Source organism: Ceratotherium simum, chromosome 1, assembly GCF_057802395.1.
Source record: "Ceratotherium simum simum isolate JZ-2026a chromosome 1, ASM5780239v1, whole genome shotgun sequence".
Taxonomy (NCBI): domain Eukaryota; kingdom Metazoa; phylum Chordata; class Mammalia; order Perissodactyla; family Rhinocerotidae; genus Ceratotherium; species Ceratotherium simum.
The window spans coordinates 101,604,211-101,628,157 of NC_141900.1; the positions used below are offsets into that span (position 1 = coordinate 101,604,211).

The 23,947-nt window shown below is 39.2% G+C and overlaps 1 protein-coding gene across 1 annotated transcript in view; it reads left to right on the forward strand.

The window, feature by feature from the left end:
* Positions 1-23,947, forward strand: part of CNTNAP2 (contactin associated protein 2) — a 1,356,851-nt gene that overhangs the window by 675,512 nt on the left and 657,392 nt on the right. The window contains exon 12 of the mRNA XM_014787667.2: positions 10,414-10,533. Coding sequence (XP_014643153.2) covers positions 10,414-10,533 — 120 coding nt within the window. The remainder of the gene's footprint in view (positions 1-10,413; positions 10,534-23,947) is intronic.

Genomic DNA, 23,947 nt, shown 5'->3' on the forward strand with positions numbered 1-23,947 from the left:
ATTTTTCTGTGCATTCATCCAAGTATATTTCTTTTGACATTGTATTTTTATTTAGTTTTATATCCCACTCCATTTTTATTATTTTGAGTGAAGTGAATTGGCATTCTAGTCTTATTTTATTTAAAATTTTACTGCGTTGCCTTTCAGTAATATATTTTTCCTCTTTATATTTAAATATAAATAAAGAAGTTTACTCTTCTTGAGTTAACTTTTTTTCAGGATCAGAGCTGTGCTTCTCAAAAGGCAGGCAGGACCTGCGGCATCAGTATCACCTGGGAGCTTGTTAGAACTGCAAATTCTCTACTGAGTCAGAATCTTTGGGATGAGGTCCGGGAATCCCTGTTTTAACAAGCTCTCCAGGTGGTTTTCACACATGGTAAAGTTTGGACTGAAGTACTTGGTTTTCCATTTGTGTTGATAAGGCAAAAGCAGCTAGCAGGCCTGCCGTAGGTTACAGACAAGCAGACTCACTGTCACACTTTGAAGAAAAAGAGAACTTCTTGCTTACTCAAATTCCCTCACATGCCTTCAATATCACCATTAGTCGATTACTGGGGTTAAGGTCCGTAGCCCTCTTTAAAATGCCTACATGCTTCCTTAGAAATGCAGTAGTTACCTACCCCTCTTACCATCCAATCATGCTTTTATATGTATATGCCTCCCCTGGTTAGCCCACTAATCATTCATTCACCAAAATCAGAATAGGATGAAGAATAGGTACATTTTAAGTTTAGTTCTGCCAGTTTTTCTTAAACATCTACCATGTTAAATTATATGGAGTAGAAAAGAAAAATACATTTTCTAGACCCTGCCCTCAAGATAATTCACAGTCTTGTTAGGAAATAAAATTTTAATATATGAAATTCAATTAACAACAGTCAACCAAATCCTAAATTGACTATAAAAAAGCAGTATAGTACATGTGATGAGTAATGAATGCCCTGGACTGTAGAGAAAAATAGATATATTGACTAGTGAAGATCTCCTTAAGAAAGGAGGAATGTGAGTGGGGCCTAAATAATAATTATTATGTTAATCATAAAAACTCTACCTAGTAAATGTTTACCATGGGCCAGACACAATGTTAAGCAATTGATGTTGATTATTTCCTCCAATTCTTATAACACCGTTATAATACACCTATGATACCTATTCTCCAGACAAGTCAAATGAGGTTGGGTAACTTTGCCAATTTGTATAAATAGTGCTTTGTGGAGTCAGAATTTCAACCCAAGTCTGTTTGACTGCAGAACCCTGTTTCTTACCACTTCTGCCTTAGTAGTTCACTCTGATTGAGAAGGTCTATAGATTGAGAAAGAGGCTTGTAGTATATTGCAGATAAAGGCAACCCCAGAACAGTAGAGTAAGCTCCTGTGTCAGATTCAAGTGACCACACTCAAGGTTCGCATTGGCAAATTGTTAAAGCCCAGAAGAGGCAATTGGTGGAGGGGCGGAGTCAAGATGGCGGCGTAGGCAGACTCTGAACTCACCTCCTCCCGTGGACACAGCCAATTTACAACTACTCGTGGAAAAATTACCCCTGAGACAGAACTGAAAACTGGATAAGAGGAACTCCTGCAACAACGGACAATCCTAACTGGGGTAGAAGAGGCAGAGACTCCCTTCTGGAGAGGAAAAACGCCGCCGTCACAAGCCGCCAGCTTCACGGCCGCCGGGAGCAGCTCACAGGTACGCAGCCTCCCTGGAGGCGCGGGGCCCTGAGCCGGGGAGCGCCCCCGCTGTGGGCATTTTGTGGACCCAGCACAACTGAGACCAGCGGCATAATATCTGACTGTGCCTGCTACTAAAGCATTGGGTAGCACCCCCAGAAAACCCGGTTCACAAAGAAACTAAAACTGGCTCTTAAAGGGCCCGCGCATAAACTCACCCGTTCCAGAAAGCATTCTAAAATCACCAGAAAGAAAGGTGCACAGTGCTTCGGTGACAAGAGACTCACCTAATAGGCCCTGAGTGCATCTCGGTGAGGGGTGAGACCTCTCCAGGGACTGGGACATTGGCGGCGGCCATTGTTGTGGCCTGGTGTGAGCGTGCTGACACAGATGCCATTGGAGTTCTCCCTGAGACCTGCTAGCCCAGGGTCTGCTCCACCCGCTAGAGCACCGATTTAATCCAGCTCAGCCAGGGCAGGCAGCCCACCCTAGAGACTAGCCCCACCCAACAACAAGCCCTCAGGCAACGTGTGGGCCTGCATAGATTGGTGACTGGATTCTCTGCAGCCTGGCAACTGAGCTGACTTGAGCGGGGCAGGGTGTGCACAAGGAGCGGGTGGAGAGTGTGGGGCGGTGGCAGAGTGTGTGGGGCTCCCGCCGTGGAGAGACTGGGTCCACTTGGGGAGGTCGGGGCGCTCACACGGGGCAGGACTGTGTTGACTGTGTGTGTGGACCTGTAGGCGGCAGGGCTTCTCAGCCACAGAAGACTTGTACTTCTCAAAGACCCATATAGGAGGTTTGCTCCACCTTCCAAAACCTGAAACAATTGGGTGCTCCTGTGCCTGAGGGCAGCCCCACCCAGCTGCAATCCTCAGAGAGCTGACAAGAGACCTAATAGGCTAGAGGCTTACAGCAATTGTAAGGCCCTGAGCCTAACAACCTGCCACGGTGGGGGCCTACTCACTTAAAAGAAATACTGCAACACAAATGTGGTATTAGAACTTGCAGCCAACTGTGCTGGGGCTCCGCACAGCTGATAAAGAGACTGAAGGGCCCACAACAACTACAAGCAGCTGAGCATTACAACAGCTGGCCAGGAGCATAACTCAGCCTCCCTGGGCGCCTACAGGGAGGGCAAACAGGCCACAGCAGAAGGATACACGTAGCCCACATAGGGGTCACCCCTGGAACATTGAGAACTGAGGGAAGCACACTGGAAGCCTCCTAAGCCATCACTTACATAAGGTCACCTATCCAAGAGCAGGAGACGTAGCTGACCTACCTAATACGTAGACACAAGCACAGGGAAAGAGGCAAAATGAAGAGGCAAAAGAATACATTCCAAGTAAGGGAAGAGGACAAAACCCCAGAAAAGGAACTTAGTGAAACAGAAATGAGCAACCTACCCGACAGAGAGTTCAAACTAAGAGTGTTAAGGATGCTCACTGATCTGGGGAGAAGAATAGATGGACTCAGTGAGAATGTCAACAAAGAAATGGAAGATATAAAAAAGAACCAATCAGAAATGAAGAATACAATACTGGAAATGAAAAACTCATTAGAGGGACTCAAAAGCAGAGTAGAGGATACAGAAGAACGGATCTGTGAGCTGGAAGAAAGACTAGAAGAAATTACCCAAGGTGAACAGGTAAAAGAGAAAAGAATTAAAAAGAGTGAGGACAGTCTAAGGGACCTCTGGGACAACATGAAGCACACTAACATCCGTGTTATAGGTGTCCCGGAAGGAGAAGAGCGAGACAAGGGGGCAGAGAATCTATTTCAAGAAATAATAGATGAAAACTTCCCTAACCTAAGGAAGGAAACAGACATCCAGGTACAGGAGGCACAGAGAGCCCCAAACAAGATAAACCCAAAGAGGCCCACACCAAGACACATCATAATCAAAATGTCCAGAATTAAAGATAAAGAGAGAATCCTAAAAGCCGCAAGAGAATGTCAAGTTACATACAAAGGAAACCCCATAAGGCTATCAGCTGACTTCTCAGCAGAAACCTTACAGGCTAGAAGAGAATGGCATGATATATTTAAAGTGCTAAAAGGAAAAAACTTACAGCCAAGAATACTCTACCCAGCAAGGTTATCATTCAAAATGGAAGGAGAGATCAAAATTTTCCCAGATAAGCAAAAATTAAAGGAGTTTGTCACCAAGAAACCAGTGTTACAAGAAATGTTAAAGGGACTGATTTAAGGGGAAAAGAGAAGACCACAAATAGGAAAAATTATCTATTTCCACGATTAGAACGTAATGGATACAAATGCACAAAAAGAGGTTGGATATGATAACAAAAACATAAAAGGAGGGAGGAGGGTCGTTAAAGAGTACAGCTTTCAGACAGAGGTCAAACTAAAGTGACCATCAATTCTGTATAGAAGAAGTAAGGAACAGAGAAGGACTACTAAAACACTGAGGAAAAAAAAAAAAAAGTTAAAAAATGGCAGTAAGTACATACTTATCAATAGCTACTTTAAACGTCAATGGACTAAATGCTCCAATTAAAAGGCATAGGGTGGCTGACTGGATAAAAAAACAAGACCCATATATATGCTGCATACAAGAGACACAATTCAGACCTAAAGACACTCACAAACTGAAAGTGAAGGGATGGAAAAAGATACTCCACGCAAATGGCAATGAAAAGAAAGCTGGGGTAGCAGTACTCATATCAGACAAAATAGACTTTAAAACAAAAACTGTAAAACGAGACAAAGAAGGGCATTACATGATGATCAAGGGAACAATCCAACAAGAGGATATAACACTTGTAAATATCTACGCACCCAATGTAGGTGCACCTAAATATATAAAGCAATTATTAACAGACATAAAAACAGAAGTAGACAGTAACACAATAATAGTAGGGGACTTTAACACTCCACTTACACCAACGGATAGATCATCCAAACAGAAGATCAATAAGGAAACATTGGCCTTAAACGACACACTAGAACAGATGGACCTAGTAGATATATACAGAGCATTCCATCCAAAAACCGAAGAATACACGTTCTTTTCAAATGCACATGGAACGTTCTCCAGGATTGATCACATATTAGGCCACAAAACAAGTCTCCATAAATTTAAGAAGATTGAAATAATACCAAGCATCTTTTCTGACCACAACGGTATGAAACTAGAAATCAACTATAGGAAGAAAATCAGAAAAGCCACAAATACATGGAGATTAAACAAAATGCTACTGAACAACGACTGGGTTAATGAAGAAATCAAAGAAGAAATCAAAAAATACCTGGAGACAAATGAAAATGAAAATACGACATGCCAGAATTTATGGGATACAGCAAAAGCGGTTCTAAGAGGGAAGTTTATAGCAATACAGGCCTATCTCAACAAACAAGAAAAATCTCAAATAAACAATCTAACAATGCACCTAAAGGAACTGGAAAAAGAAGAACAAACAAAGCCCAAAGTCAGTAGAAGAAGGGAAATAATAAAAATCAGAGCAGAAATAAATGAAATAGAGACCAAAAAAACAATAGAAAAATTAATAAAACCAAGAGCTGGTTCTTTGAAAAGATCAACAAAATAGACAAACCTTTAGCTAGACTCACCAAGAAAAAAAGAGAGAAGGCGCAAATAAGTAAAATCAGAAATGAAAGAGGAGAGGTTACAACAGACACCTCAGAAATACAAAAGATTATAAGAGAATACTATGAAAAACTATATGCCAACCAATTCGACAATCTGGAAGAAATGGATAAATTCTTAGAATCATACAACCTTCCAAAACTGGATCAAGAAGAAGTAGAGAATTTGAATAGAGCAATCACCAGTAAGGAGATCGAAACAGTAATCAAAAACCTCCCCAAAAATAAAAGTCCAGGACCAGACGGCTTCCCTGGTGAATTCTACCAAACAGTCAAAGAAGACTTAATACCTATCCTTCTCAAACTCTTCCAGCAAATTGAGGAGGGGGGGAAGCTCCCTAACTCATTCTACGAAGCTGACATTACCCTGATACCAAAACCAGACAAGGACAACACAAAAAAAGAAAATTACAGGCCAATATCACTGATGAACATCGATGCGAAAATCCTCAACAAAATACTAGCAAATCGCATACAACAAAATGTTAAAAAGATTATACACCATGATCAAGTGGGATTTATTCCAGGTATGCAGGGATGGTTTAACATTCGCAAATCAATCAACGTAATACACCACATTAATAAAATGAAGAACAAAAATCACATGATCATCTCAATAGATGCAGAGAAAGCATTTGACAAGATCCAGCATCCATTTATGATAAAAACTCTGAATGAAATGGGTATAGAAGGAAAGTACCTCAACATAATAAAGACCATATATGAGAAACCCACAGCTAATATCATCCTCAATGGTGAAAAACTGAAAGCTATCCCTCTAAGAACAGGAACCAGACAAGGATGCCCACTGTCACCACTCCTATTTAACATAGTATTGGAAGTCCTAGCCAGAGCAATCAGGCAAGAGAAAGAAATAAAAGGGATCCAAATTGGAAAGGAAGAAGTGAAACTGTCACTATTTGCAGATGACATGATTTTATATATAGAAAACCCTAAAGAATCCACCAGAAAACTTTTAGAAGTAATAAATGAATATGGTAAAGTTGCAGGATACAAAATCAACATACAAAAATCAGTTGCATTTCTGTACACTAACAACGAAGTAGCAGAAAGAGAAATTAAGAATACCATCCCATTTACAATTGCAACAAAAACAATAAAATACCTAGGAATAAACTTAACCAAAGAGGTGAAAGATCTGTACACCGAAAACTATAAAACATTTCTGAAAGAAATTGAAGAAGACACAAAGAAATGGAAAGATATTCCGTGCTCTTGGATTGGAAGAATTAACATAGTTAAGATGTCCATACTTCCTAAAGCCATCTATAGATTCAATGCAATCCCTATCAAAGTTCCAACAACATTTTTCACAGAAATAGAACAAAGAATCCTAAAATTTATATGGAACAACAAAAGACCCCGAATAGCTAAAGGAATCCTGAGAAAAAAGAACAAAGCTGGAGGTATCACACTCCCTGATTTCAAAATATACTACAAAGCTATAGTAACCAAAACAGCATGGTACTGGCACAAAAACAGACACACAGATCAATGGAATAGAATCGAAAGCCCAGAAATAAACCCACACATCTATGGACAGCTAATCTTTGACAAAGGAGCCAAGAACATACAATGGGGAAAAGAAAGTCTCTTCAACAAATGGTGTTGGGAAAACTGGATAGCCATATGCAAAAAAATGAAAGTAGACTCTTACCTTACACCATACACAAAAATTAACTCCAAATGGATTAAAGACTTGAATGTAAGACCTGAAACTGTGAAAGTTCTAGAAGAAAACATAGGCAGTACGCTCTTCGACATCAGTCTTAGCAACATCTTTTCAAACACCACATCTGACCGGGCAAGAGAAACAATAGAAAAAATAAACAAATGGGACTACATCAAACTAAAAAGCTTCTGCACAGCAAAGGAAACCATCAACAAAACAAATAGACAACCTAACAATTGGGAGAAGATATTTGCAAACCATACATCTGATAATGGCTTAATCTCCAAAATATATAAAGAACTCATGCATCTCAACAACAAAAAAACTACCAACCCAATTAAAAAATGGGCAAAAGACCTGAACAGACATTTCTCCAAAGAAGATATACAGATGGCCAACAGACACATGAAAAGATGTTCAAAATCACTAACTATCAGGGAAATGCAAATCAAAACTACAATGAGATATCACCTGACGCCCGTCAGAAGGGCTATAATTAACAAGACAGGAAACAACATGTGTTGGAGAGGATGTGGAGAGAAGGGAACTCTCATACACTGCTGGTGGGAGTGCAAACTGGTGCAGCCACTATGGAAAACAGTATGGAGATTCCTCAAAAAATCAACGATAGAACTACCATATGATCCAGCTATTCCACTGTTGGGTATTTATCCAAAGAACTTGAAAACACCAATTTGCAAAGGTACATGCACCCCTGTGTTCATTGCAGCCATATTCACGATAGCCAAGACTTGGAAGCAACCTAAGTGCCCATCAAGGGACGAATGGATAAAAAAGCTGTGGTATATATACACAATGGAATACTACTCAGCCATAAGAAACGATGAAATCCAGCCATTTGTGACAACATGGATGGACATTGAGGGCATGATGCAAAGTGAAATAAGTCAGAGGGAGAAGGTCAAATACCGTATGATTTCCTTCATTAAGTAGTAGATAATAACAACAATAAACAAACACATAGGGACAGAGATTGGATTGGTGGTTACCAGAGGGGAAGGGGGGAGGGAGGAGGGTGAAAGGGATAATTGGGTACATGTGTGTGGTGATGGGTTGTAATTAGTATTTTGGTGGTGAACATGATGTAATCTATGCAGAAATAGAAGTACAATGATGTACACCTGAAATTTTTACAATGTTATAAACCAATGTTACTGCAATAAACAAAAAATTAAAAAAAAAAAAAAAAAAAAAGCCCAGAAGATCTGTTAGGATTATGGAAGGTCTTGCATGCACAGATGGTGACCTGGAATATAATGTCATAGATACTGAAGAACTATTACATATTTTTGAACATAATGAATGTAATGTTTTAGGAGGAGACTAACACTGGATAAAAAGCATAATTTGGTGGGAAGTAAAGAGATGCTTGTGTGGGCCAGCCCATAAAGAGGGTGATTGTTGTAAACCAGATCCCAGAAGATAAGGAAAATGGAGTGTTGGCAGGGGGAAAAGAGAATGACTAATTATTAAATATTAGGAGAGAAAAGTGAAAGGTTTTAATGGCAGATTGGCCAAAGGTACTAAGAGGAAAACTTTAGAATCTGAGTCTGACATTCTGGATGATTTTGAGCTATACATAAAAATTGTAACAATCTGGAGAGAGGTTGTCAAAAATTAATAAGGCAGTCAGTTCATTTTCAGGGATTATGAGTTTAGGTCATTCTGAACTCCCTTTCTTCGTAACAACATACACCCCCCTGGTCTCCGTGTCCTGTTGATCTTAAAAAACACATGAATCAGTCCCATCTACTTTATTATTTCTCATATTCTTGTATAGCGCTGGTCACCTTTCACCTGGCCTATGGCAATAACAGCCTGAATGCTCTCATTACATTCTGATCACTTCCCTAAAGTCTGTTGTTTTGCTACAAGGAGTTTTCTTTCTAAAACCTACTTCTAATTATGGCAGCTTCCTGCTTAAAACTTAAAAATACTTCCTCACTGCCTTTTTTGCAATATTTTACTTGGTATGGCCTTCAGAATCAGAGCAACCATAGTTTGTTGTCCAAATGAGACAATAGGGAGATTGCAAGTGGGCATATTAATGATTACACTGGGACAAAACGTGTATGGGCTCTGCCTGACTTTCTAGCCACATCCTCTTCCAATATTGCTTTCTGCATGAGCAATACCAAAATAGTTAGTGAGCAAACCCTGCTCCAAAGGTCCTTACTCTGTGTTGTTCACCGCTGTTTGTGTTGCCTAATCCACTGCTCAGCATGTCATAGGTACTCAATAACTGTTTGCAGAAGGAAGAAAGGAAGGGAGGGAGGAAAGCAGGAGTAAGTCAATCAAAGAATTTTAGAATTGTTTTAGTCCTGTGTGTTGTTGTTGAAATGAAGCAGAATTTAAGATCTAACATCTTTGGAGAGAGGAAGCTATGGAAAGCCAAAGGGAGGCACAGAGAACGTGGAAGAGGCAGAAGGAAAAGGGAGGCGGAGAATCAGACCTCCTACTTAATATTTTAACAAGTGACAGAAGTGTGAATTCAAGTGCACTTTGCCAAAGGACTCTACTACTTGTGTATCAGATAGATTTTTACCAAAAATAGTTCTTCATTTTGGAAAGAGACCTTGCAAGTTCATTTTAAGTGTCAGTATGGAGCTGTTTAAAAAAGTTTTCACAATAGTATTTTAGAAGTTCTGACTACAAAGGAGATATGAAACGTCCATTTTGTACTTCTGAAAACAGGTACAGTCTCTGTGAGAAAAAAATAATGTGTCAGGAACACGTGAAAAAAAAGGAAAACAATGAGAAAGAACCTACGTATAATTTAATTACATGGATGTAGCTTTCTATACAAACTAGATTTGATGTAATTAAAACACCTGTAACAAATAAAATGAAGCAGGCACATCCTTTTTCCTGAAATAAAGGAAGACTTGAAATCCCATGCTATTTGCAGGAAATTTATACTCTCTGTGCAAAACAAGTGTGTGTGTGTATGTGAGAGAGAGAGACAGAAAGGAGAGAGAGGGACTTTCTCTGATCTCTTAGTTGATAGCCCAACAAAGCAGGCAATATTTATGGCCTTTCGAAGTCTCTTACAGTAAAGAGATAGTATGTACAAATAACTGTAGATTAAATATGTTTTTCAGTGATCATGAGCCCCAGTGTATGTAAACAAACATTACTTTTATTTAATAATTTTTTGATTGTTTTAGACTTTTCTCCAACTATAAAGCCATAGCAGGAACTTGCTATCTTTGTTTGTTAGATCAGAAATTCTTACAGAGTAAGAACCAAATCATGAATTTAAATATAGAGAAAAAGGATGCTCATTCTAACAAGAGGATACTCTCCTAACAGTGGTTTGCCAGCATTTGATATATTACTGGGGCGTTAATCTGGGGAGCCATTTGTTTTTGTGCTGTTCTCATGTAGGATATTTCATTCCAGCTATCTATGAGCCTTCCTGCGAAGCATACAAACACCTAGGCCAGACATCAAATTACTACTGGATAGATCCTGATGGCAGCGGACCTCTGGGGCCTCTGAAAGTTTACTGCAACATGACAGGTAACTCTGCCATACTTATGTTTCATGAACATTGCTTTTCTATATGTTGAGAATAAATAGTACCACTGAAGTTTGTTTCTTCTGTGCTTTATTCCTATCATGACATGTGATAAGCTAAATATTGCTGAATTTGTTAGGTAAAATGATGAAATCTATTTCTAAAGCAATAAAACCTTCTGACTGACACTATTTTTTTGAACCCTACCTTCTGACTTGAACAATTAATAATTAGCATTTTAAAAAATCAATACATAGGGGGAAAAGTGAAATTTCAAAGTTGAAGTCCGCAGAAAGAATGGCCCTGAAGCAGCATCCACGAGTAACCTAGACGGGGAAATTTAATTTCACTGCTCAACTATCTCTATTGCCCATGTTAGAGGAACTTATAGAGCACTCCAGACCTTCCTCTGTTCCCCATGGTGGTAGAAGGAGGCTTTCTGGGTACTGAAATGCCATTCTGGCAATCAGTAAAACTTACCTGCCACTTTCATGAAATTTATCTGGGGTTTTCTACTTGGGAAGGGAACCTAGTTTTTCTTCACTTCTATATTAAATTTCAGGACTATTAAATGAGATTGTGGGTTCCTATAAACTCCCACAGCAGTGTGTAAGATGTACAGATCTCTAAGATAAGAGTGCATTTTCCATCAGATACTTGGCAACGTCTTACCCTCCAAAAACCTGGAGAAGGGTGTGAGGCAGTGCACTATTGACTGGCTCCAGGAGAGGGTCAGCATTTGATGTGAACTCCTGAGGCATATGATGAGAACGACAATGATTATATGATGCTACTGGTGATGATTGCTACATGGACTGTTGACCATGTGTCAGATACCATGATAAATTCTTTACTCAGACTAGCTGGGTTTGTATCCTGGCTCCATTAATCACCAGATGTATAATCTTGGGCACCTTATTAACTTTATTAAGTTCAATAAGCCTCAGTATGTTTATCTGTAAAATAGATTAATAATAATATCTACTTTATAGCATTATTATATGAATGAAATAGAATCTACGTATCTTAGAAAATTGTTTAACACATAGTCAATTTTCAGTAAAGGTTACCTGGGAATAAGGTATTATTATTTTTTAAAAGATTAGAGAGTTAAATAGCTTGCTTATATCATTCAGGCAAGATTCAAATTCAAATCTATTTGAGGCCAGTGGTTCCTAAATCTGGCTATGCTTCAGAATCATTTATGGAGGGTTTTTTTCCTTTCCTTACAAACTTATTGGCTTCACCCCTGGAGACATTGAGTCAGTAGATGTGAAGTGGAAATAGGATTGTGCAGTAGAATTGAGAACCTTAAACAGTGCTGTAGGCCAGCAGACCGCAGTGGAGAACTTTCAGCAATATCAGGAAGCCAGGCTTGGCACAGAACGGAAGAGAGGATGATGAGGACATGAGTATAGTGGGAAGGCGTGTAGAGAAAATGGTGAAATGGGATCTATCATCCCCCAAATTCCTCCCATACCAAGAACTCTAAGAGTACCCCCAGAGAAGGAACCAACTCACCAGAAACCTTAATCTAAGTGTTCATTGATTGTTGGACCTGTCAATGCACTCAGGCACTTTCTTGTTAACCTTCATTTTAATCTTATCGAACTAAAGGATAACCTATGAGAACTTGATTTAATCTGTAAGAATCTTGATTTTGGTTTCTCCTAATATATATTTATTAGGAGATAGATATGTGTGATATATATATATATATATTACAATTAAAGTCAACTATTAACCTCAAGGGAAATCAGGGTATCTCGACTGGGCTTGGACAATAAAGAAGTTATTTTAGTTATTTTCCTGTATGCATCTCAAAGGAGGATTAGAAAATAAAACCATAATATATACAATCTTCATGTGAAGAACACACTCAAAATGAAGGGCTGGTTTACTTTCTGTGAATTGAAGCCTTCGCTCAGAAACATAGATTTCATCTTCATCAGTATCTCCCTTAAAGAGTAGGACTACAGTTTAATCCAATACTTTAGATGCAGTCTGAGCAGGGAAGAGTACAGTACAACTTTCTGCAGTTAGAATGTTTTTCTTCTATCATTCAAGACAGTTCTGTGCATCAGTGTGTCAGGCACCCTTGAAGGCCAGCAGGCACTTTTTGCCTTTTTGTCACCCCTTAACCCTTCCTTCATCTGGAAAGAACATGAAATTGACATCATTAGGAGAGTTTGGTACCACAAAGCTTGGCTTGGGCTGTTCCATTTCCAAGAGATATATGTTGAAGAATAAGAGGGAATGACAGCATGAGATATTCTATGAAGTCTTGATATATATCACATTATGTCATGAGGAAGGGTATATGTGCCCTACTTTATAACATTTCTATTGAAGAAAAGAGGTGTCCCATTTCTCAGTGACCCAGCGTAATTGAGTGTTATCACTATTGAATATATCACATATTTTAAAAGCAGGAACAAGACATCTTCTCCGGGGAAGAAGCAATGTCTTGGCAGTGATCAACCTCTTTTTCTTTCTTCTACTAGGGTAGGGCAGGATGGGGGAGAGCTTTTCACTTGTGCACACATAGTGAAAAATTCAAGACAAGGGACCTCGCCAGTAGGTAATATCTGATGTAAACTTGGGTAGAAACTGAAAATACTCTGTTGAAAATTACTTCTTATTTAGATCTATTCTTTGGAATCCTAAGTTTTTAGTTCACTTACTAATTTAACAAAATAAAACAAACAAAATGAAAACACCATTAATTTAGGGCCTAGCAAGAAGAAGGGAGTCTCCCCTGATTTTTCGGACAAGAAGTTCCTCCAAATAATGGTAACTCACTTCTGTCAACTAATATCTCCAAGTTTTATTTGTTTGTTTAACATTATCAAATAAGTAAAGTGTTCCTCATCTTATCCTTATTTTGTTTCATGTTGTATCATAAGAGAAGACTTGAAGTTCACCCCTGCTAGAATATTTTATTGTTCAATTCAGTCCAAAATTTTAACCTATTGATATCTCTTGGTCACCTCAGATAACTGTTTGTCTTTCACAATACCTCTTGCAAATAATTCTTATTTTCATTCCCAATACCACCATCCTGATTCAGACTCTCATTTGTTGGGTTTAGACTATTCCAACTGGTCCCTCCAACTCTACTATTTTCTGATTGCCCCTACCTCCAGGCCAGCTGTCAGCAGGCTGCTAGATAAATGCTCCCAATATACCACTGTGATCATGTGATGACCCTGCTCCATACTGACCACTGATTGATGGGAAAGGACCTCAACTTAGTACGACTTTCTTCACATTTAATACAAACTTTCTATCACTGCCCTTTTTCTACCCTGTGTCCTTGGGACTTCATTCTCCAAATACACTTTGCCTTGTTTCGCACTAAATTTCATGCCATTTTCCCTATCTATAATATCCTCTCTTGAAACTCTCTATAGAAACTTACTTATCTCTCAAGAGTTGTCTTGAATCTTAAACTCCTCCATGAAGCTCTTCCTCATCTTCAATATACCCTATACCACCGAACAACCATTTAAACTCTCATCAATCAAACCCTTCCCTCTTAGTAATCCTCATAGAGTTGTGGGTTTTTTCCACTTCTATGTCACTTGGCACATCTTCTTTGCATTTTGGTTATTTGTTTAAATACCTTGTATTAGTTTCTTAAGCCTACCGTAAAAAATTACCACAAACCAGGTGACTCAAAACAACAGAAATTTAATCTATCACAGTAATTGAGGACAGAAATCTGAAACCACGGTATAGGCAGGGCCATGCTCCTCCTATAGGCTTTAAGGAAGTGTGGTAATTCCTGACAATCCTTGGTGTTCCTTTGCTCGTAGATGCATCACTCTAATCTCTGACACTGTCATCATATGGCATTATTCCCTGTGTGTCTCCTCTGTGTGTTCACACGGCTTTCTCATGAGGAAACTTGTCATTGGATTTAGGACCCACATTCATCCAGTATGACCTCATCTTAGCTAATTACATTTGTAAAGACCATATTTTCAAATAAGGTCATGTTCTGAGGTTCCACGTAGACGTGAATTTTTGGGAGACACATTCAAACCAGTACATGCCTTATCTCCCCCAATTCAGTTATAAGCTCTTCGAAAGAGCTTCCATTTTTCTATATACAGATAACTCAAAAATATACACTATATTATTGACGTGATATTTCAAAATCTTGATTCTGTCATCTGTGGTGTTACAGGTTGAGTTGTGTCTCCCAAAAAGATATGGTTACATCCTGCCTCTCAATAATGCAGAATGTGACTTTATTTGGAAATAGAATTATTGCAGATATAACTAGCTAAGTTAAGATGAGATTACACTGGAATAGGGTCCTTAATCCAATATGACTGGTGTCCTTATAAGAAGAGGGAAATTTAGACACAGACACACACAGGGGAGAATGCCATGTGAAGATGGAGCCAGAAATAGGAGTTGTGCTGCCGCAAACCAAGGAACACAAGGACTACTGATCACAATCTGGAAGCTCAGAGGCAAGCACAGAACAGATTCTCCCTCAGAGCCCAGATGGAACCAATCCTATTGACACCTTGGTTTTGGACTTCTAGCCTCCAGAACTGTGATGGAATCAATTCCTGTTGCTTAAAGTCACCTAATGTGGTACTTTGCTATGGTAGTCCTAGGAAACTAATACACATGTTATTGTCTCTTCTCCTCACTTTCAGAAGGGATGACTGTCTATTCATCAGTAAATATGTAAAGTTTGAGAATTTGTCTTCTGAGAAAATAAAGTAGACATACGTTTCCCTATTTTTCCCACTAAGTACAACTAAAAACTCTAGATATTATAAATAAAACAAACATGAGAAGATTCTAAAAGGCAAAGAAAAAAAGGCAGACCAGCTAGTCTGGCCTTGGGATCCAAGGAACAACACTGTGGTGAGTTCCCTTAGTTTTTTTCTTGTCTTGTATATCCCAGACTCAGAGCTGAAGAAGTTGGCAATCTGGAAATGCCAATGTGTGCAGGCAAACAAAGCCCCAATGAAACCTGCTCTGTCTAGCCAAGGACCAGGAAAAGGGCAACCTACAAGACAGAGAACTTTTAGACAGTAAATGCTATACTCCAGCCAAATACCACAAGAAAAATGAATGCCCCTTTCCCACCCATGCCAGCAAAGGCCGAGTGGGGAGCCTGGACTCCCACCCTCAGGAAGCTGTAATGGAGTGCTTCAACAGCCCCTCTGTGGAGGTGCAGGGAATTCCAAGTAGAGAGTCAGGACTTGCGTTATCACCATCCAGTAACCCCCTCCCCACCACAGTGACAGTGAAGACCATGTTGGGAGCCTGGATATCCACCCCCACCTGGCAATAACAAGGTACCCTCCCCAAACACCAGGGTGGTGTTGGAGGAGGCCTAGTCAAGTCAGGACTGTCACATTGCCCAGCGGTATTGAGGCCATCCCCACGACAGTGTCACTGTGGACCACATGGGTTCGCAGAACTCACGCCCCTGCCCAGCCTGTCCACTTGGGTGTCTAGGGAAGCCAAGTGAACTTCCCCCTGTACCCAGCAGTAATGAGACAGCACCCTCCCTTCCTCTGCCTGAGGGGAAAGCCAGTTGAAACAGAAGGTCTAAATAATATCCAGAGTATCATTACATAATATGAAAATGTCTAGCTTTCAAACAAAAATCACTCATCATACCAAGAACTAGGAAGATTTCAAACTAAAAGAAAGAAAACAATCAGTAGATGCTCATACCAAGACAATAGAGATATTAGAATTATCTGACAACTATGTTAAAGAAGTCATGATAAAAATGCTTCAATGAGCAGTTCCAAACATGCTTGAAATAAATGGAAAAGTAGAAAGCCTTGGCAAAGATATAGAAGATGTAAAGCAATTGGAAATTTTATAATGAAAAAATGTAGTAACCAAAATAAAAATCTCAGTGGGTGGGATCAACATGATGGAAGAGAGAGCCACTCTGGAAAACACTGGCAGTTTCTTTAAAAACTAAACATGCAATTACAGTACTATATGACCCTGCAATTGCATTCCTGGGCATTTATCCCAGAGAAGTGAAGACTTATATTCACCCAGAAACATGTACACAAATGATCACAGCACCTTATTGGTAATAGCCAAAAATTGGAAACAACCCAGATGTCCCTCGACAGGTGAATGGTTAAACAAGCGTGGTACATTCATACTATGGAATACTATTCAGCAATAAAGATGGATGAACTACTGATACAATACAACACTGTGGTTGAAGCTTTAGAGAATTATGCTGAGTGAAAAAAATCCAATCTCAAAAGATTACATACTATATGATTTCATTTATATAGCATTCTTGAAATGACAAAGTTATGGAAATGGAGAACAGATTAATGGTTGCCAGGGTTAAGGAGGGATGGGGTGGAAGCCAAGTGGGGGTGGCTATAGAAGGGCAATATGGGGAATTCTCATGATGATGGCAATGCTCAGTGTCTTCACTGTACTGATGTCCATATTCTGGTTGTGATACTATCCTATAGTTTTGCAAGGTGGTGCCATTGGGGGAAACTGAATAAAGGACACGAGGGATCTCTCTGTGTTATTTATTACAACTGCGTGTGAATCTGCATTACCTTGACGAAAAATTTTAATTAAAAAATATTTAAGAGGCCATCCCCCTTTGGCGGCCCAGGGTTCACAGGTTCGGATCTTGGGAGCAAACCTACGTACCACTTATCAAGCCGTGCTGTGGCGGCGTCCCATATAAAGTAGAGGAAGATGGGCGTGGATGTTAGCCCAGGGCCAATCTTCCTCTGCAAAAGAGAGGAGGATTGGCAATGGATGCTAGCTCAGGGATAATCTTCCTCAAAAAAAAAAAAAAATTAATATGCACACACAAAAATGTGGATTTCTTCATAGTCTTTATGGAAATAAAAGAATAGTGTGTTTAAGCATACCTGTAGGATCCTTTATCCAGGTTTTTTTCATTCAAATATTCACTATATTCCAAGAACTGTACCATGTGAGAATAAGTGGAGAGAGTTATTGCCTTCACGGTGTTCTCAACTAATAATAAAAGCAAGCATTAAAAAACTAAACAAATAAATAAGTAATTTTTCACTAATAAAAAGTAATGGAATTATGAGGAGTGATTTATTTCGGATAGAGGATTTTAGCTAAGACCCTCTAAGGAAGCAACAGTTCAGCCAAAATCTGAAGCATAAAAAGAAATAAAGGAATCAAAAAAGTGGGGCAGGGGGGCCAGCCCAGTGATGTAGTGGTTAAATTCGTGTGCTCTACTTTGGCAGCCCAGGGTTTGCAGGTTCAGATCCCAGGCATGGACCTATGCACCACTAATCAAGCCATGCTGTGGCGGTGTCCCATATATAAAGTAGAGGAAGATGGGCACAAATGTTAGCCCAGGGCCAATCTTCCTCAGCAAAAAGAGGAGGACTGGCAACAGACGTTAGCTCAGGGCTAATCTTCCTCACCAAAAAAAAAAAAAAAAAAATGGTAAGGAAGGGAAATGAGCCCTATAAATTAACTTCCCAAGGCATGAAAGAGATTGTCTCATTCCAAGGAACTGAAACCTGAGTGACTGGAACATAGTGAGTCTAGAGAGGGGCTCAAAGTGAAGTGGGGAGATGAGCGGGGCCAGAGCAGACCAGGCAGCAAGGAGAGTAGTGCAGAAAAAAAGCTTGGCTTTTATTTTTTCAACTATTTTTCAGTGCAGTGGGTGGGAATCCATGGAAAGGATTTAAGCAGGAGAATGAGAGAGTCTTGAATCAAACCACCACTTGAGGTACCATGAGTGAAAACACTGGGACCAGTTCTCAAGCTATTGTAGAATTCCAAGGGAAAGAGGGTGCTTCCTTGGACTAAAGTGGTGACAATTTAAGTGATGAAAAAGAGATGGATTTTAGATCTATTTTGAAGGTAGTATTGTCAGGATTGGTGCGGATTGGATAAGGATGGTTAAAGACAGTTATCAAGAATAACTCCCTAATCTATGAATTGAATAACTAGGTGATTTATGGTGCTATTTGAGAGATGTGGAAAATTAAAGGAAGAACAAATTTAGAGCAAATTCAAGAATTCAGTTTTGCCCTAGTTAAATATGAGATGCTATCCGCCATCTAACTTGAGATGCAAATTTTACAGTTGGATAAGCTCCAAAAAGATGTTTGGGTTAAAGATATAAATGTGCTAGTTGTTAGCATATAAATATATGTGTAATGATAATATCACTTAGGGGATGATGTAAACAGGGAAAAGGCATCTCAGGAGTGAGCCATTAGGAACTCAATAGAGATCAGGTTTCTGGTGATGGAATATTCTGTAAGTGTGTAGGAGAATGTAAGTGAGAGTAAGAAGAGGAAAAGTATCTAAGAGCATTTTGGGGAAGAATGGGTCATCTGTGTGGATGTTGAAGTGACAGCTTGCGTCCTAGAGAACGATAAAAAGATTTGGAGGATGGAGAGCGACTTTGAATCATTGCCTCATGATGTGTACCATTAAGGCAATGTACTGTTAAGGCAATGTACCATTAAGTGTGGCAAATATCAGCAACCAGGATACAGGAAACGCGGTATGGCCAAAAGTGATGCACTCCCCAAAGGGTCTGCATAGGCAACTTTAGGGAACCATAGAATGGGCAGTTAACCTAGACTTAGGGACCAGCAAAATCTTCCACAAAACAGCTGACTCTTGAGCCGAATCTTGAAGAACAAGTAGGTGTCATGGGGCCTGGAAATGAGACGAAGGAAAAATAGATCAACTCACAAAATGCTTTGTATGACATGCAAAGCAGTTGAAACTTGGTCCTGAGAAAAAAGCAAGCAACTGATGATATTATATTTTTAAAGCATGACTTTGGCAGCTGTGAATAGGATTCTCCAAACGACACCCAGACGTAAAACACGGAAATAAATTAGAAGGCCCCTGTTGTAATCCAGGAGTTGAAACTGAGAGTAAGGTGGTGGCAGTCAGGTAAAGCAGGGGATTGATTTGTTGAATATTTAGAAAACTGAGTTGGCCAGACTGTGGCTGGTGGGATAGGAGTTGAAAATGATTCTCAGGTTTCTGCCTTGGGTGATAACTCCATGAGTTGGAGAGCAGAAGACAGGAGAACATTAGGAAAGGGAGGGGACTGTATGCTGCCTTTGGTGGGCCTGTAATTCAACCTGGTAGAGCTGTGCTGTAGGCAGATGCTAAACAAATTCCCTGTAGGACTTTGAGCACATCGGTTAATCTCTTTGTCCCAGTTTCCTTGTAAATATAGTGTAGGAATTGGAATGAGTTGATCTCTACACTGTCTTCCATTCTAAAAAACATTCTATGACTACCACGGAACACGAAAGAAAAATATCACTACTTGCAGTGAAATAATTTAGAGATGGAATCCTCTTGTCTGAAACAAGCTTGAATTTACTCAGTTCTTGGCCAAGTTTGACATAAATTGGCACTCTTCATTTTTTATCGTAAGGAAGTTCTTCTACCATGCAATGCTTCTTTAGACTATCTGCAGTTCGGAGCTACATTGCTTGGAAATTAAGGGGTGCCCTAAATGACAGAGCATTCCAAGTGCCGTACAGTTGACATTGAGGAGAGAATATATTCATTGAATCCTTTGTAGAAGAATTCATCATTCTGTGCAAACCAAAGCCTAGTTTCCTTTTTAAGATCCTAGAGCATATTATAAAATGTGGTCATTGTTATCCTTGCCTTCTTTCTCCATTTTGATCCTCTCTGAAAATTTGCTATTATAAATATAATTTTTATGAATGTATACTATCATTTTTTGAGTATATACCTCTTTTATTTGTATGTTTTTCTAATGTTTAAACATCTTATTTCTATTTTCTTAAGATGTTTACCAACATCTTCTAGAAACCTTGAACTTTTATATTTAAGGCTTCATTTAGTTCTCTCTGCCCGATGATTAATAATAACAATAGTAAATAAAGCTAGGTCTAGGTATTATCCTTGGAAACTTACCGCTTATCCCTAAATCAAAAGCAATGTTTTTCTTAATATTCTATCCTCCAATGCATGTTCTTTATACTCTCTTTTCATTCATATTTAATTTTTTAAAATTTAAATAAGCATCTGTCCTGTAGCATGTGAAGTTTTAAAGCCCAAATAAGGAACACCTCCTGCATTCTTCCTAGCACAGTTTTGTAGTTTTATCAAAAAGCCATTAAGCTTGTTTATATAATTTGTGCTTGATAAAGCCCTGGGATTTAGCTGATCAAATTCTATTATCCTCTATAACGGTAAAAGCTGTTCATGTCTTTTTAATCTAATATTTATAGAGAGCTTGTTACTCAAGTTCCTAAGCACTTGTACTCAGTAATATCATTTTATTTATTATTGTGCTTCTCAGAAGCTTCCAGAGTGATGTGTGGGCAGGGTGAAGTGAGTCACTGGGGTGATGTGCTTGGGTTCTAGTGAAAAGTATCATGAACCTACCCCCCGACTCTTCGCCCCATCACCCGCCTCCCCCCAGCAAAGCAAAGCAGTTCCTTCTCTATCATATTCATTTTCTTAGCAGCTTACAATAATACCAATTTATTATCTCACAGTTTCCGTGGGTCAGGAGTCTGCCACAAGTTGTCTGGATCTACTGCTCAGGGTCTCACAGGCTGAAGTGGAGTCAGCAGGGCTATGATCTCATCTGAGGCTTGGGATCCTCTTCCATCCCATGTTCATTCAGGTTGTTGACAGAATTCAGTACCTTGCAGTTTTAAGACTGAGGCCCGCATTTTCTTGCTGGTTATTGGCTGTGGATTGCTCTCAGCTCCTGGAGGCTGCTCCCAGGTCCCTGGCATGCATCCTTCTCATAGCACAGCAGTTGGAGGACCTCTCTGACCTCCAGAGTATCTTTCAAGAGCTCACCTGATTATGTCATGCCTACCCAGGGTAATTACCTGTTTGATTAACTCAAGTCAACTGGGGACCTTGCTTACATCTGCAACATCTCTTCACCTTTGCCATATAGAGTAACCTAATCAAAGGAGTGATATCCCATTATATTCACGGATCCCACCCACATTCAAGGAGTGGGGATCACGTAAGGAGTGTACACTAGGTGGCAGGAATCTTGGGAGCCATCTTTGTAGTCTTCTTACCATACCTACCTCTGTGCCTCTGTATAGTCTTCATAATTCCAGCTACATTTATTCTTACCTTTTGAATAAGCCACTTGCTTTTGAGTGCCACATTTAGTTTATAAAATATTAAGCTTTATTATTATTTGTCTCATAGTTTTTAACGTATTGTTCAATTTAGGAAATTTTGAAAATATAGATAAGCAAAAACAAAAATTGTTTACCAGCTAGAGATAAAATTACAAACATGTTAGGAAATGTGTGATAAAGATTTTGTATTTTATACGTGTAGCTATATATATTATTAAGGGCAAACTAAATGGGCACTATTCTTAGATCACACACATTAACTTATCCAGTAATTCACAACAACCCCACAAGGTAGGTCATAATACTCTTATGATGGAAATTAATGTTTAGAGAAATTAAGTCCTCGGTCACACACCTAGGAAGTTATGGAGATTACTTCTTATCCAGGCTTGTGTGATTCAGAGCCAGAGTTCATAGGTACTACGTGTGTGTGTATGTGTGCATATGTGTGCACATACAAACAGTACTCCTCACTTTGGATTCTTTAGTATGATTTGTAATATGATTTCTGAAATGAGCATCTCTTATTCATGTCTTTTCATTATCATCAAAACTTCCTTACACAGTTCTAATTCATTATGTATAGTTTGGACAGCATTTTTGCTGTAAACTATTATTTCTTACTTGTCCAACTAATGCCTTAGGGTTTTTAATCAGAGAATCTTAAATGAAACCAGTGTGTAAACCATTAGGCAATTATTATCAATTTTAGCTCTTAATTCCACTACAAGTATTTTCTCTAATATAATTTTCTGAGAGCTTTATAGGATAATTTGTGTATTTCCTGTGTACCTAGTTAATCATCCTGTAGGGTTTGATAGTTAGGATAATTTAAATTCTTTTAGGATAATTTTTAAGGTTTTTGGGATAATTTAAATTCTATTGCTAATATCTAGTTACTTTTTCAATGTAAAATCTTACACTGAATCTAAAAAATCTGATTTGAGAATGTAACAATATTCAATGGAATTGTATTGGGTATCATCCGTAATATTTAATGTGATTATAGTGCCTCCTTCTTCCCTTTTTGGCAAGGAAATTAGCTAGAAATGAGGACACACACAGCTTTTCTGTTCTTTCTTAGGGCTTATTAACATCCACAAGTCGGCCATGACTACACTTCTAACCCCTTCATGTTCCTATATGTCATGGACCATTTCTCCGATGTGTTCATGGCTTCAAATGTAAGCCTCAAAACACTGGTTTCTTCCATTTTATTCCTTCCACTCATTTTTAGTTTTTCTCATCAAAGGCTTTTTCTCTCCTCTCTCTGTCTCCTAACCTAGTTTACCTCCTCTGTCGTTAACCTACACATTGAATAGCTCCCCTCTGTCTTCTTTCAGTCACATCTTCTCCTCTTTGTGGCCCCCTCACCAGCTGTCTTTGTTGTAAACCTTTGTAATCACTCAGCAACTCCTGCTTCATGTGCTCAGCTATTTCAGTTCCTCACAATCAGTGTAAATCTTTGAATTCAATTCTGTTCATACAGCTTCAATTGAAAATCGAGGAACCAACTCACTGATCAAACACAGCTTGGAAAGAGAGCTCTTCTCCGTAACTGATTACCAGCTCACATAAGACTCCCTTTTAGATTCTCTCTCTTATTCCACAGATGGCTTCTACCTGCCAGGTTTTCTTTTAAATCTCTTCATTGTGTGTTAGTCATAGTGATAGGTTAATGCTACAAAAGTTCTCAAATGGTTTTCGAACTTTAAATCAAGAAAAGGAGAGGGAAACTATAAGAGGTCCGGGGAGGCCCACACCATGGGACAGGGTCCAGGAAGGTAGCGCAGGACACCATGTAAAACCAAGGTGAAGAGCTTTGGGTCTATAACAGGCAACCTGTCACCTCTGAGCCTCCAAAGTGGTACCTCACTTGCAAATGTGTCCACCTTCAAATATTTGTACACACCTGCCTAAACAATATTTTAAGCACACTGCCTTTTCTGTGCTTTAAAAGCACTGCCTTTGTTGTGCAATTTTCCTGCTCAAAAGCTGAGAATGGCTTCACATGGTCTATGGCTAGGGACTACTGTTTGGTTTCCTCTGACATTTGGGGTCTGAAACTCTTGCCTTGTCCACAATAATCAGCTTGTCTCTCAGGCTGGAGGAAAAAAACAAAAAACATCTTGGAAAGTCCAGTTAAGATCAGCTCATTGCTTTGTGATCCAAAACGAAAAAGCGTGGGAATAATTTCACACTTATTCACTAGGAATTCCTCTCTTCTGGCTGAACTTAAAGCCAATATGCCCATGTTTCTGTGCCT